At 45.8% G+C, this 16193-nt stretch overlaps 1 protein-coding gene and 1 non-coding gene across 2 annotated transcripts in view; one reads left to right on the top strand and one right to left on the bottom strand.

Moving 5' to 3' along the window:
• Positions 1-16193, top strand: part of LOC124594912 (estradiol 17-beta-dehydrogenase 2-like) — a 144996-nt gene that overhangs the window by 62829 nt on the left and 65974 nt on the right. Inside the window, exon 3 of the mRNA XM_047133396.1 lies at positions 2568-2789. Coding sequence (XP_046989352.1) covers positions 2568-2789 — 222 coding nt within the window. The remainder of the gene's footprint in view (positions 1-2567; positions 2790-16193) is intronic.
• On the bottom strand, positions 2210-2293 carry Trnas-gga. The gene is given in 2 exon segments: positions 2210-2244; positions 2254-2293. It is a non-coding gene; the product is annotated as a tRNA-Ser (tRNA).

Here is a 16193-nt window from a genome sequence, read left to right as displayed (position 1 = left end):
CCCAGATCGTTTGACACGAATCACATCGAAAATTTATTGGACCTAATCGAGAAATAAGTTCGTGCCAAAATCCTGCACCGCAACACTTTCGTTATTATAGACGGCTGTAGAGGCAAAATGGATCAATATTTTTGCAGGGGACTTCCAACGACTTGTTAAGGCTATACCACATAGAGTTGCTACACTATTCCAGGCAAAAGGATATTGAGAGATATCCCATGACTTTTGTCATCTGCATGTATTAATTCAAATAGTGTGGTAGAGACATTCGAGTTCACGAAAACCCCTGAAGTCAGTCAAGGAAGGCAGTTTCGGCACGTGTGTCATGCGAATAGGTGCAAGAAGGTGAGTACTGATGCGATGGGCTTTCGCTGTACTCGAAGTATTGTGTCAAGAATGGTAAAAGAGAGGCAATGAGCAAGAGAGGTAGCAGTAAAGTGGAGGTTTGTAAGTGAAGTACTTGGGTCTCTGAGTTGAGGAAGGAACCTACTTCTAGCGAGATTAGAAACTTTATCATAAGAAACACCGCGACAAGTTAGTTGTGACGTATCTCTTACTACAAATGTTGGCTCTGGAAAGCGGAACTCCCCATCGCAACCCCCTCAGATTTAGTGGTAAAATGACCCAATGGATAGCCCGTCAAAAACAGAGAATAGATAAACAATGAAACCAGGAAGAACTACAAAGAAAAAGAAATAAAGAAAAAACCGGACCGAGTTTATGCTCAAAATTCAACATACGTAACATCGAGTGCAATGCAACAGCCGCGCCGTCGGCGTTGGGTGGTCGTGGTGATCGGCTGCAATGCGGGAGAATCATGTTCAAATCTTCTGTGTGTTTTTTTTTTTTTTTTTTTTTTTTACAAAATTACGAACTGGCCGTCCGGTCACTGACGTGTCTGCCCTCATTCTTTAGTCTTCTAATTTGTCACACCATACACTAGTTACAGAATATAAGTCATGTGGTACGAATATATTACCGTTGCAGGTAAATGTGATGAATAGTGAGAGCTGGTGCGATGCCCTTAGACCTCTTGCAGAAATGAAAACAACAAATAACCGGGTGAAAACTGTTACAACAGAGAAATTCAAGAGCCAAATCTTCCAAAACAAAACGAAAGTCATAACATGCGGTACTTGCGTAGAACAAATAGGAGGTTCGTACGTCTGGAGATCCCTTCCTTACACACTGCTGTTACACCGTGACACTGACACAGATCTGAATACGGCGAACAGATGTGTCAATGAACGGACGGACAGTTCGCAATTTTGTGAAAAAAAAGGAAAAGAAAATTAAAGAGCACGAGGGAGATCTGAACACAGATCTCACACTTCAGAGACCAACGCAGTAACCACACAAGTATGACGACACGACTATCGAGTTACGCTCGATCTACGAGGGTAATCCCAAAAGTAAGGTCTCCTATTTTTTTTATAAGTACGTAGACTTGTTTATTTCTACAATGGTTTACATCAGTTTACAGCTTGAACATTTAGCTATTTTTCGACATAATCACCATTTCTGTCGATGCATCTTTGTAGACGTGGCAGTTTTTGTATGCCCATGTCATACCAGCTCGCCGCCATGCTGTTCAGAAAGTTATGAACCTCTTCTTTCACCTAGTCGTCGGAGCTGAATCGCTGGGACCACAATTAGCGCTGACAGGTACTGTGAGACTATGAAAAAACTCAAACGGGCAATTCAGAACTGGAGAAGAGGAATATTGAGCAGGGGCGTACACATTCTCCATGACAATGCTCACCCACACATCGCTCGGCAAACCGTTGCTCTCCTGAACGGTTTCAGTGGAACATAATCACCCACCCACCCTATAGTCCTGACTTGGCGCCCAGTGACTATCACCTGTTTCCTAGGTTAAAAGAACATTTGGCAAGAAAGCGATTCAGCTCCAACGACGAGGTGAAAGAAGAGGTTCATAACTTTCTGAACAGCATGGCGGCGAGCTGGTATGACATGGGCATACAAAAACTGCCACGTCTACAAAAATGCATCGACAGAAATGGTGATTATGTCGAAAAATAGCTAAATGTCCAAGCTGTAAACTGATGTAAACCATTGTAGGAATAAACAGGTTCAAAAACGGTTCAAATGTCTCTGAGCACTATGGGACTTAACTGGTGTGGTCATCAGTCCCGTAGAACTTCGAACTACTTAAACCTAATTAACCTAAGAACATCACACACATACATGCCCGAGGCAGGATTCGAACCTGCGACCTCAGCGGTCGCGCGGTTCCAGACTGTAGCGCCTAGAACCGCTCGGCCACCCAGGCAGGCAATAAACAGGTCTATGTACTTCTAAAAAATAGGAGACCTTACCTTTGGGATTACCCTCGTAAATCATCTTGAACTTAACCGCTCACTGTTTCTATTTTGCTTCTTTTTACACAGTTCAGTACACCTTCTTTCTATTTTCATGCTTAATCTGTGTTCGCTTTTTGACGGGCTATCCACTGAGCCCTCTTACTACAGAATCTGAGGGAGGATGTGATGGGGAGTTTGCCTTGTGAGGAGCGGCATATTTTCTAATTCTGTGGTTCTGCGCAGGCTGCGACTCTGGCTTCGGGCACGAACTGGCGCGCCATCTGGACGGGCTGGGGGTGCCGGTGTTCGCGGGCTGCCTGTTCCCTGACGGTCCCGGTGCGCGCAGACTCGCCGCAGACTGCTCCTCCAGGTTGCGCGTGCTGCCGCTAGATGTCACCTCAGACCAGCAGGTGGCCGATGCCGTCGTCTCCGTCCAAACAGTACTTTCGCACGCGTCAGGCACAGGTACCTCAGAACAATAGGAAGTGTATTGCAAATATGGAATACTTTTCAAATACCGCCAGTAAGATACCTCTCCTTCGACAATGCCCTTCGTTAAATGTTATTATTTTCAGATGATTAATGCTTCATGTTCAGACATTTTGTAGTAGAAAACTAAAACTACCACAATTTGGCTAAGGATAAGATACCTGCCCCTGTTTACCTTCCTGCCGCATCTCAAATTTTGGTCGAATGGTTCAAATGGCTCTAGGCACTATCAGACTTAACATCTGAGGTTCAAATGGCTGAGCACTATGGGACTAAACATCTGTGGTCATCAGTCCCCTAGAACTTAGAACTAGTTAAACCTAACTATCCTAAGGATTCGAACCTGCGACCGTAGCTGCAGCGCGGTTCTGGACTAAAGCGCCTAGAACCGCTCGGCCACAGAGGCCGGCTTTTGCTCGGAGAGTGAGTGTTGTGCTGCACTTATCAGCGTAACCGACAAGAAAATCGTCTCCAGTGCGCCATCGTATCGTCTTTCTCTTGCTTGAAATTGCTGAATTGGCGCGCTCCTGAAGTCAGTTTAAAAACGGAAAGTAAATTAAAAAGTAAATTTTGTGGGAGTTTGCTTATCCTTTGTCACGTGTTTGTAATTTTTTTCAAAAAAAGTCACGAACATTTAGTATTGATCCTATGAAGCTAGTAGCATTTATACATAATTTACAGAACATTCAAGCAGCAAAATTCAGATGCTGAAATGGATAAAGCTGATAAACTTATAAATGAATAAAAGCTCGTTCATCCACTATAGCTGTATTTATTGTAGTCATTGTAGACTCACACTAGCGGTTTCACACAGTTTTTAATTGCGTCTTCTTTGGCATCTCTGTATAAAAATTACCAGTACTTTTATAACACCAAATACGTAATTACATAGTCGCAATAAATTATTTGTGGATTGACCAATTTCAAAAACATATGAAATTGGACATGGATTAACCAACGTGCTATTACATGTAGCTATTGTTGTTTACGACTGACCAGGCGTAATGATCGACGTCTACCTGAAATATCCTTAGAAGTTGTGAAAATTAAAACTTGCGTGACCACCTTTGATGTGTGTGTCATACCAGCAGAAATCACTACAAAAGTGATCAAATTGACATACGTCGGGTTGAGACGTTTTGTTGACCAACAATGTGTCAAGATTGTTGGTTTGGAGCTCGATAAGTGAGTAATATGCGTCGAAATTATGAAGAAACTGGTAAAATTACGAAAACTGATGGAAAATGTATAAAGTAGATGAAAATATGACAAAAAATGTGGAGGAATGAGGGCACTTACATGCTCGCTTGGGTGTATGAATATCATTCCAGTCCTCCCCTGGTGGGACTGATGACTAATGGTGCATACTACCCGTGCTCTATGCGTTTAAGTCTTGTAGAATACCACCTTGTTCCACATGTAGTCATGCACTGTCACTCCTAAAAATCAAAGATGAAGTGTCTAAAGATTTGGAGGTCAGGATGAACTACCACCTAGGACACCAAAACAGCGATCATGTACCTGGGTGCAATACGCACCACCAATATGAGGAATCAGTGGTCAGTGTATCTTTGAAAAACAGAACACCGAGACATCTGCTACCTCATCACTGTGGAAGATGACATTAAATGTAGAGATCATCACTTTTGGACAGCATTTGGAAATGCTCCATAATGCCACAGACTCTTCCAGTTTCTATGTGTTGTGTTGTCCTCCACATTTTTGTCAATAAGAAACGCCACCTCCGTCTTCTGTTTCAATCATCCTGTATGTTGTCGGAGCAGCATGCTTTACACCATGCAGTGTCCAGCTTTCTGTGAGAGCCAATGGATCGAAACATGTTAATATCGGTGTTGCACCTGACACTGACATCGAAGTCGTGGTGGAAAAACAAAATGTATGGTGGTGTACAAAGCTGTAGTCATACACTGCTTGAATGTATTACAGCAGAAAAACAATTTGTCAAATAGCTTATGGAAGAATAACACAGGAACCCTCTGTTGTGATTGATAGTCTGTGGGATATGGTCCTCCTACAGTATGGGAGACAAAACTTTACACTGGTCTGTGCAAGCGACTTCGATCACCGGCCACCTGCTTCGATGAGCCAGTACCTGTATATGTAATAGGATAGCCACGTATAATCGATCTCAGCATGCACATGGTAATTGTTTTCGATATATCGGAAGAGAGGGATGCTGTAATATCTTATCGAGTTCTCTAGTGTGTGATGTTAGTGAAGCTTTTATACTTCATAGTTTTTCTCATGGATGGTACAAAATAACGAGGAGGGGGTGTATGTGTGACAGACATGAATGCACCCTGAGACACACAGATCTCCATCAGACTGCAAAGCCTATGTGTACTTTCAGTTTGGAGATGCACCACAATTCAGTTGCAGAATGCTCACACTCATTACAGTTCCCGTATGATGTGAAGTCTTTGTAATAGCTTCCTAATAACTTCACGAATTGCGTGCAATGTGTGCACGTTCTACACAGTAGGTGGAGCTATGACAACATGTTCCCATTTCCACCTAGTGGTCAAAACATGGTCCTATCACATTAACTCAGCTCTCTGTTTCTCTGTGGGATACAGAAGCTGGTAGCTATAGCACTCTCGGAATTCCGCACAGTTCCAGCTTAAACAGGAGTGATCACATGGTGGACAATGCTGCAGGGAGGGCGGGGCCTTTGAACAGTTACAGAGAGACTGTCTAAAATCACGCTGGAGTTTTGCTGTATGCGGTTGAATAGAGATGAGGCCCCTCCACGCCCGCACCAACGTGGTGGCCAAACCAAAAGTTCTACTGTCACCTCTGTCAACATGTTAGTTGTCTAATCAGTGGATCACAGGATGCTGGACTATGATGTTACCCATGCGTCTGGGTAAGATTACGCATTAACAGGGTCCATCAGGTGATAGATTGTGGACTAAACGCGAATGAGGGTAGCGATTTGAAGAGCAGAGGGAAAAAAATGCCAAGGCTCGTGCCGAGGGGAAAAAAAAACTCTGCGACAGTGGGATGGGTAGTAAGAGCAATAGTGGCTTACTAGCTGCGATAGTTCATGCAAGGTTGGTTTTTTAGTGTGGGTATCATGCATCAATACCGTGGCAGGCGAAGGCGATGTATCCTGGTCTGCTGCAGCCTCTACATTCCTGGAACAGTCAAGATCGTTATATATTAGTGAGAGATGGGCCATAGATCATCTCACTGTGTGGGGCTGGGTATAGCTTGTCTGCATGTAGTGTACAGTAAGACTTCCCTGCATGGTGCCGGTTTTTCGGCAGGTGTATACCAACTGGGTATCCAATAATGGTGGCTGATAAACAGGGGCTAACCTGTACCGTTGTTTGCGTATACTTGGCCGTAGATGTTAGGTCCTCGCAAGTATGTATTTTGGTAAGAGTCTCCAGTCGGTATTCCCGGTGAAGATCCGCGATGCCTGTGTATCGTGGAGCGTTGCTTATGATTTTGTGTACTTTGTATGATCTGCAGACGACGCAGGCGTGTGGGCGCAGCGTATCCCCAGACAGGGGCTACATACGTTATCAGGGGTCGAATAAGTATCATGTACATGGACCTCGACACCCGTCTGTTCAGTGTGCTACGCCTGTTGAGCATAGGGTAGAGATGTTTGAGCCTCGCGCTTGCTCTGTTGCACATGTTTTGCATGTGGTCCCTCCAGAGTAATTTCCGGTCCAGCCAGATACCAAGGTATTTGACTCTCTCATGGAAACGTATTCCGCGTGCATGTAGTGTTATTGGACTGCAGTCTCGATGTTTGCGCAATTGCTTCGGTCTTCGAGTGAACAGAACGGCTTCGCACTTGTCGACGTTTAACACGCCATTTTTCTAGCCAAGGCTCAGCCACTCTCAGTGCGGTCTGTAATCGTGACGTAATGTTTGATGGTTTCCAATCTTGTGCGAGGATAGCGGTGTCATCCGCGTAGATTGCCATCGTTGTTTTGTGTGTGGTTGGGAGATCGTTTATGTAGAGATTAAACAGTAGGGACCCTAGGATGCTTCTTTGGGATACTCCCGCATGTATACCGCGTCGTGTTGATTGTCTTCCCTGCACGTCAGTGCACAAACTCCTATCTGTGAGGTATGAGTGTATGAGACGCACCAGCCCGTCGGGGAACCCTGCGTCGCTGTGTTTGCGAATGAGGCCGTTGTGCCATAGACGGTCGAAAGCTTGTTCTATGTCCAGGAACACCCCCCCCCCCCCTCCCTGTTGCTTTCTTTATGTTGAAGCCATGTGTTACATGTTCAACGACCCGTAAGAGTTGTTGTGTTGCGGAGTGGTGATTCCTGAAGCCGCATTGGTCCGGTCTCAGGATGTCATTTGTTACGCAATGCCTAGTGAACCGCTTGAGGATCACCTTCTCAATAATCTTGCTGAGCGAACTCAGAAGACTGATGGGTCGGTAATTTTGTGGGAGGGTGTGGTATTTCCTCGGCTTCCTGAACATCAGGACCTTGGCCGTCTTCCGAAAGACGGGGAAGTGTTGGTATTTTAGTATGGCATTCGTGATGTGTGTGAGGTATTCTGTGGCTCTATCCGTGAACTCCTGGAGGACACGGTTTTGAATGCCATCATGACCAGGGGCTTTCCTAGCAGCGGAATGCATTATAGCCCAGGAGACTTCGCGCGATGGTTGGGCTAAAATGCGAGTAACCTCCTGGTCAGTAGCAAGTGTGAACACTGGATCTGATGGTACCAGGTTCCTTGTGAATGACGCTGCGAGTGTGCGGGCCATTAGTTCTGCTTTCTCCTCCGCAGAGTATGCAAGTCCGTCAGGCCCCTGGAGCGTTGGGGTGTACATTTTCTCCCTGGTGAAGTGTCGGGCTAGATGCCACACACCAGGACGCGTGGTGTCCAGCACTTCAAGTTTTTGGTTCCACTGTTGTGTTCTGTGTTTGTATTTTGTTGTGTATGATGCCCTGTAGCCTGTTGATGTGCCGTTTGAAGTACTGACGCCTGGTACGCTGCCACTGTCTCCTGAGGCCATTCCTCATTGAGATTAGGACCAGGATTTCCTGGGGTAGGGCAGCACTGTGTTGTTGTGGGGTGCGATCAGGTATGGTACCCGCCACTGCGTCCTGGACGGCGTTAGTCAGGGTTTCTACTGCCTCGTCGATTTGTGCTATTTCGTTGATTTCGTGTATGGGTGGGATGTGGCCATCGAGCGTTTCCTTGAAGTAGCGTGCTGATATCGCGTGTTGCAATGCTTTCAAGACTGTTGTATACAGACATCAGTGTAATGTAGGCTCCGTTGAACTTGACTCTGACGGCCGTGGCCTCGATTTTTTCCAGTTCAGGGAGCTCTGTGTTTGTGTGCTCAATGTCTTTGTGTATGACGATTGCAGTTCCACCTGCCACTGCGTCGGTACGATAGACGCAGTAGCTGGGAAAGTTTAATTGTTTGTGCGGTTTAAGCTTAGTCTCGCTCAGTAGTGCGACAACCATTCCCTTCAGCTCTAAGAAAGCGGAAAATTCTGCCCTTTTGTTGTTGATCGAGGCTGCATTCCAGAACACGATCTGTGATAGTGTACGCAGGTTTGCGTTCCAGGCCGAGTGTGGTGTATTATTCATGAGAGGTGTGGAAAGTGTCTTGATGGCAGTGTGTGACAGCCCAGTACTGCCCGAGTTCGGCACTCATTAGCTGTGTGATGAGTGTAGTGACGGCCGTCAGCACCGTGGTAAGGATTTGAGCGGTCGTGTGTCGAGGGAATAGTGTTTCCAATATTCCCCCAGGTGATGTGTTGGTGTTGGATGTGGAGGCCTGTGGTGCTATTGCAGAGTTAGCGGCCGCTTGTGCGGGTATTGGTGTGTTGTTTGGGATGGCATTTGTGTTCATGTTTTGTGGTAGAAGTTGTGGCACCTGTGGTACTTCTGTGGTGAGGGAGATAGTGGTATGGGTTACAGTCTCGGTGTCTTGTTGACTGTTTGCCTGTGTGTTACTGGTCTGTTGTTGCTGGGTGGCATGTTGTGGTGTTCTGGTGTTCCCCGCCCTGTGCCTTCGTGTACGTCTATTCTTCCTCTGGGCTTCGGGTTCTGGGGATTCTTGTGTTGGTGCGTTTTCCTGTGTAGTGTACGTTTCTTCGCAGCACGTGACTTCAGGGAGTGGGGTAGTGTTGTTTGGGGGCATAGGTGTTGGCACCGATGCTTGTTAATTTTCTGGTGTTGTCTGTGGCTGCTGTGTAGTTGATGCAGCGGTTGTTTCGTGTGTGTGTGTTTGTGAAGGGCGCTGAGGTTCCGCAGCCTGTGCCGTTCCACCAGGGCGAACAACCTTGGCAAACGTTACGCCGTTCCTAACTGGGTTCGACGCCGGCCTTGGACGTGGGATGTCATGCAGTGCCGCGTGTTTGTCTTGTTTACGCTTCAGCGCCTGTTTGTATGCACTGCACTGCCTGAAATTGGCCGCATGGGGCCCATTGCAGTTGGCACAGCGTCGTTGGTTTGGCTGTGTTTGTGTGCACGTGTTGGATCTGTGATTGCCAGTACATCCGCGGCAACAAGTTGCCAGGCCACAACGAAGGGCCGAGTGGCCGAATCGCTGGCAGTTGTTACATTGTTGGGGGGGCATGGGTGGTTCGTAGTCTTCTACACGTACGTCCATCCGCAGAAGGCTCTTTATCTGCAAGATGTCGCGGTAATCAGCCGTGTCGACCAACTCAACCATGTTGTGTAGTAGCGGTGCGTGTGTATGGAACCCCGTCATCCGGGAGGCACCTTTACAGTCGAATCCCAGATTACAGAGCGCCATCTGTACTGTGTCGTTAGGGGTGCTGGGATCCACTCCCTTAATCACATACTGCTGGGTTCTCTAGTCCAGCGTTCTGTCCGTGTAATGTTCGACCTTCTGATCTTAGAGGAAGGTCAGAAGATCTTTGTATTCGTTGTGCTGCCCTTAGCAGAGAGGTTCGAAAAAGGGGACTGGTTTCGAGGTATGGGAGTACCATGGATATGATTCACCGGTGGCTGTGGTCATTAAAGGACATCTTCTGGGCTCCAATGCAAGTGCGTGGTTGAATGGAGACACTTGATAGCAAATCACAGACAGAATTTCTTCCTGAAAACGGAAATCTATAAATCTCAAAAGCTAGTGATTTGGTCATAGGATTTTGTACATTTCTTATGACTTCAATCCAGAGTTGTATTTCATAATTGATTCCTCACATAGCACACCATCTACTGTATGTGGTCATTCTCAATCTGCGATCATACACTCTCACCTGAAACCCCATGGATATATCACAGAACCTCTGTTACACTGTCTGCACGGTATCAAGACAGAATGTATTAAAAATACTGTTTTTTATCGTGGGAAATATCTAGTAGTGGCATGAGAGAGTTGCAGCTATTGGCTTAATATCACATTCCTTAGCCGAGTCACTTTCTAAATTCGGTGAGAAGGGTGATTTTACTTCGGCGTTACACCTATGGCGACATGCATCCGCACTTTTGGACTATTAATATACGCTCCTGCGTCACCAACGATATTCAATGTCACAGTATTTGTGTGGAAGACCACTTCATTTGGAGGCAATACCATATCTTCGTTTATAAAGCATGTACAGTTGTTTTTACCATAGATATAGTTAGCGGTTCTTGCATGTGCCTGTAGAATCAAGACCATTTTCTCGAAATACGTTAAAGCATTTCAGGATGCTGGGACATTGGTGGTAATGAAGTACATGACTGGCTGTGAAATGACAATGACGCTCGCTACGATATGATTTTTGATTGTTATGTTATCGTTACTTATTTGTCTGCGGAGAATAAGAGTAGTGATGAAGGGTTGGTTGATAAAGAAGACGTTATTACACAGACAGAGGTCACAACACAGCTGGAGAAAATAATGGCGTTACCGACTTTTGCTGAGCAATGCTGGTAAAACCCCTGCTTGATTGTTCTGCATGTTTGTAAATAATACCTGCATTGTTGCAACATTTCACTCACAGCACTCAAATTTCTTTCTGAAATTTGGGGTTATCCTGAGTTTCAATGAATGCTCCGGAGTTTCGATGAATGATCCCAGCTGGCCAGGATCAGCGCGGTTCTATTATATCATCTAAATGCCACTGCCACAAACTCCCACAACCACTCCCATTCCTCACACAGGCTGGGCATACTGTCCCAACGAGGCGCAGCGATGTGCCAGCAAAATATTCTAGTAGGCTGTATATTTTAGCCTCGGATCTGTCATATGGTATCACTACCAGTTTCGACTTATTACCACATCACCAGATGAACTGATGAAAAATAAAGAAAAGGAGAATAGTAAACCTAGAATTGTGAAACTAAATTAAAGATAAATCTTAACTTCTATATGCAACTACTGTACTTGTTTTGTTATATGTTAACTAGTCAACTGAACAGGCCTGAGAGGTCACAGAGTGTAAACATAGCTCTGTTCGACTGTTTTGACTGAAGGCTACATTTAACTACGTGCTACTTACAAACCTGGAAACCTAACAATTGTATTTTTTTTTTTTTTTTTGGTAATTTATAATTTATGCTTGTTAGAGCCGGGAAGGCTGTTACAGAAGCACGTTTATTTCATTCAGTATTCCACAAGGCTACGTCTGAGGTAGTAGGGTTTCCAATTGATTCAATTGTGTGTATGTTTTTATGTGAGAGGGAATGAGACCCTCAAATCGCAAATATTAAATTAAAAATATTCGCAGTATAAAAGTTATGGCAGGTATAGCTTTGTCAAAGTGGAAACTAATAGAAAATTCCTTTTTTATTTTTAAACAGTTACACTGATGGTGCCTGCATCTACCTCCACAACTACATCAATAATACACATTGCGTCTGACGGTGTGTGGCAGAGGGTACGTCTGATACCACTAACTGATATCACCTTCTCTGTTCCACTCGCGAACGGGGAGTGGAAAGGGCTACTGTCAATAAGCCTCTGTTTTAGCTGTAATTTCTCGGATTTTCTCGTCATGGTCATTTCGAGAGATGTATGTGGGACGGAATAATATGTTGCCCGTATCTTCCAGAAAGAGTACTCTAGAAATTTCAATAGTGAAACTATCTCTTCGTTGGATCTTCTCTATCTCTTTTAACTGCCTGGTAAAGGTCCCAGATCGACGAAGAATAGTCAAGAATCGATCGAAAGGGTGTCTTGTAAGCCACTTCTGTCGTGATTGAGTTACATTTCCCTAAGATCCTTCCTGTGACTCTCAGACTGACATCCGCCTTTTCTACTATATGAAGATGGTATCTGTTCCCGAAAGAACAGATACCATTGATGACCGTGCAGCTTCTCTAGACTGAAATGATACTTAAATCGAAACCCTTAGCTGCCGACAGGTGTTGTTGATATACATTAATGGGGACAGCTGAAAATGTTTAAGGTTACCTGGCCATTGACCTTCTTCTGTGAGAATGAGCACGCTTTGCCCGAACTCTTATGGGAGTCGTCAGCTTAGTTGGCGCGAGTAATGAGTGAATGGGCAAAATATCTATTAGGAACACTACGAACGTAGATTGTGGACAGTTGGGAATGTTTGTCTCACGGGAAGCGTGCAAGGGATAAGTCCCTGCAGTCACACTATCCTCTGTGCCCTCGGTGGCTCAGATGGATAGAGCGTCTGCTATGTAAGCAGGAGATCCCGGGCTTGAGTCCCTGTCGGGGCACACATTTTCAGCTGTCCCCATTGATGCATATCAACAACAGCTGTCGGCAGCTAAGGGTTTCGATTTAATAATCATTTCATTCTAGAAAGTTCACTGAATTCATTGTACTCCAAAACACAACAACAATGTAATGGCCACGTATGGATGGCCATTCCGACGGGTGATGGAACTGAGCTGTTAGTCTCGGGAAACCAGTGCTTCATCACCCTGGGCAGAATAGCAGTGCTCAGTGGACGCCTGGCAGTCGTCTGACCTATCAACATGCAGATGTCATTGTTAAGACATTCATTCATTACTCTGCAAGCTAGATCAATCATGTCGAGAGTTGGAGAAGCCAACATCCCCTGGACGTAAGCGATAAGTGGCCTGTGGTGAGGTGCGGTCGTCAGCAAGCGGCATGCAGCATCATACGGCTGATGGTGCAATAACGACAGCGACTCGTCAAGGATGCTGACCGCAGCACCATGCTGCAGCCCGGAATGCAGACTGAAGGCAGCCCAACTGCACATAATGGAGCGCGCTGAAGCGCACAGAATCACGCCGCAGACCCAGAGTGGATGTGGTGGCTCACTGCAGCACCAGAGTATGTCCACTCCACACGAGCAGAGACAAGCAGACAGGAATTTGCTTGCACGGGTGATGGCGGATAAGCAGATGCACCGCGGTAGGCTATAAACCGACAGGGTAGGAGGCCGGTAGCAGCTGAAGTGGAACTGCAGGAGGTCCAACCGCTGGAGAGCACAGGCAGCAGCTAGCAGTGGCAGGCAGTCGCTTTTCAGAGCATTCACACAAGGTTGGCTTGGTGGCGACACCTACAACGTGATGACATGAGGAACGTTTCCAACCGATTCCTCATACACAAACAGCAGTTGACCGGCGTTGTCTGGTGAAACGTTGTTGTGATGCCTCGTGTAAGGAGGACAAATGCGTACCATCACGTTTCCGACTTTGATAAAGGTCGGATTGTAGCCTATCGCGATTGCGGTTTATCGTATAGCGACATTGCTGCTCGCGTTGGTCGAGATCCAATGACTGTTAGCAGAATATGGAATCGGTGGGTTCAGGAGGGTAATACGGAACGCCGTGCTGGATCCCAACGGCCTCGTATCACTAGCAGTCGAGATGACAGGCATCTCATCCGCGTGGCTCTAACGGATCGTGCAGCAACGTCTCGATACCTGAGTCGACAGATGGGGACGTTTGCAAGACAACAACCATTTACACGAACAGTTCGACGACGTTTGCAGCAGCATGGACTATCAGCTCGGAGACCATGGCTGCGGTTACACGCTGCATCACAGACAGGAGCGCTTGCGATGGTGTACTCAACGACGAACCTGGGTGCACGAATGGCAAAACGTCATTTTTTCGGATGAATCAAGGTTCTGTTTACAGCATCATAATGGTCGCGTCCGTGTTTGGCGACATCGCGGTAAACGCACATTGGAAGCGTGTATTCGTCATCGCCGTACTGGCGTATCATCCGGCGTGATGGTATGAGGTGCCATTGGTTACACGTCTCAGTCACCTCTTGTTCGCATTGACGGCACTTTGAAAAGTGGACGTTACATTTCAGATGTGTTACGACCCGTGGCTCTACCCTTCATTCGATCCCTGTGAAACCCTACATTTCAGCAGGATAATGCACGACCGCATGTTGCAGGTCCTGTACGGGCCTTTCTGGATACAGAAAATGTTCGACTGCTGCCCTGGCCAGCGCATTCTCCAGATCTCTCACCAATTGAAAACCTCTGGTCGATGGTGGCCGAGCAACTGGCTCGTCGCAATACACCAGTCAGTACTCTTGACGAATTGTGGTATCGTGTTGAAGCTGCATGGGCAGCTGTACCTGTACACGCCATCCAAGCTCTGTTTGACTCAATGCCCAGGAGTATCAGTGCCGTTATTACGACCAGAGGTGGTTGTTCTGGGCACTGATTTCTCAGGATCTATGCACCCAAACTGCGTAAAAATGTAATCACGTGTCAGTTCTAGTATAATATATTTGTCCAGTGAATACTCGTTTATCATCTGCATTTCTTCTTGGTGTAGCAATTTTGATGGCCAGTAGTGTAGTACATAATGTAACTGCGTTTCGTCGGCTCGAATCTGATTCGCTTCCATGGCCTCTTGCATTAGCCGGGGCAGCATCATGATATTACTCAGTCATATCAAGAAATAAATAATGGTGGCGCTACAGCACAATGTGATTCGCACATGTGACCTAAGTCCCTATGAATCAATGCATGAATCTTAAATTGAATCCGCTATTATTCTCCCATTTCACAGCACAGTCCTAACTTCTTTAACAAATTTCAAAGCACAAAATTATTCCTTATAACCTGAAATGATTCCAAGTCCAGCGACGGGCGGAAATTTTCAGACAAATCTCAACTGAAATGTTTCTAAGTTTCATATCCTAGCAACGTTTCTCCAACAGTATGGCATTTACATCACTAATGTCCGAACACTTCTCACTTACAAGTATCGTACTGCTGCTGGTTAGCAAGAGACTCCCCGCTTCAGTCAATGGCAGAGACCGAGCACACTGGACTCGCATTCGGGAGGATGACTGTTCATAAACGCGTCCGGCCATCTGGATTTAGGTTTTCCGTGATTTCCCTTAATCGCTTCAGGCAAATGCCGGGATGGTTTCTTTGAAAGGGCACGGCAGATGTCCTTCCTCATCCTTGACACAATCAGAGCTTATGCTCCATCTCTATTGACCTAGATGTCGACTGGACATCAAATTCAATCTCCCTCCTTCCTATACTCGTTAGCAGAGGATTGCCACCAGCTCTGCCTAGCAAACAACTCATCGTAGAGCACTCTTTCTGCTGCTTTTCTTAGTCGCCATGACCGTTTTTCCGAGCCACAGAAATCTCATTTTGAGTCCCTAATTTAAAGTTATTCTTTTCACATATTTGCTACGCATTGCAGTTGGTCTGTCTTCCCAGCGAGCGCCTTGATTTATGTTTACAAATTTTATTTGTTTATTACTTCTCCCACATTCTTTAAAATACTATTATTACTCTTAGCGGCAAATAAATTCACGCAAATGTGACTTGTTCAAAATTAGAACAAAGCTATTACATTCTCACGTACTAAAAAAGGTTTGAAATGATAATTAAATGGACACTCTAGCTGCAAACAGGCGTTGCTATACTTCATTGGGGACATGTTGAAAATATGCGCCCCGACCGGGACTCGAACCCGGGATCTCCTGCTTACATGGCAGACACGCTATCCATCATCAATGAAGTATATCAAAGCCTGTTTGCAGCTCGGGTGTCCATTTAATTATTATTTCATTCTAGCGAAAGTTGCATGGTCATCAACGGTAACTGTTCTTTCGGGAATAGATACTATCTTCATATATAGTTAAAAATATGGCTTCCCGGCCATTGACCTCCTTGTGCGAACGCACACGCTATGCCGAAACTCTTATGGGACTTGGTACATTAATTTGCCACGAGTTATGAGTATGATGGGCAAACATATATTACCCGCAGTGGTATGAACATGTTGGGAATGAGAGTCTCACGGGGAGCACGCAAGGGATAAGTCCCTGCAGGCGCACTATCCTCTGTGCCCTCGGTGGCTCAGGTGGATAGAGTGTTTGCCATGTGAGCAGATCTCGGATTCGAGTCCCGGTCGGGGCGCACATTTTCAACATGTCCCCAATGAAGTATGTCAACGCCTGTTTGCAGCTAAGGTGT

Source organism: Schistocerca americana, chromosome 1, assembly GCF_021461395.2.
Source record: "Schistocerca americana isolate TAMUIC-IGC-003095 chromosome 1, iqSchAmer2.1, whole genome shotgun sequence".
Classification (NCBI taxonomy): Eukaryota; Metazoa; Arthropoda; class Insecta; order Orthoptera; family Acrididae; genus Schistocerca; species Schistocerca americana.
This window is presented reverse-complemented; position numbering and strand designations above follow the sequence as displayed.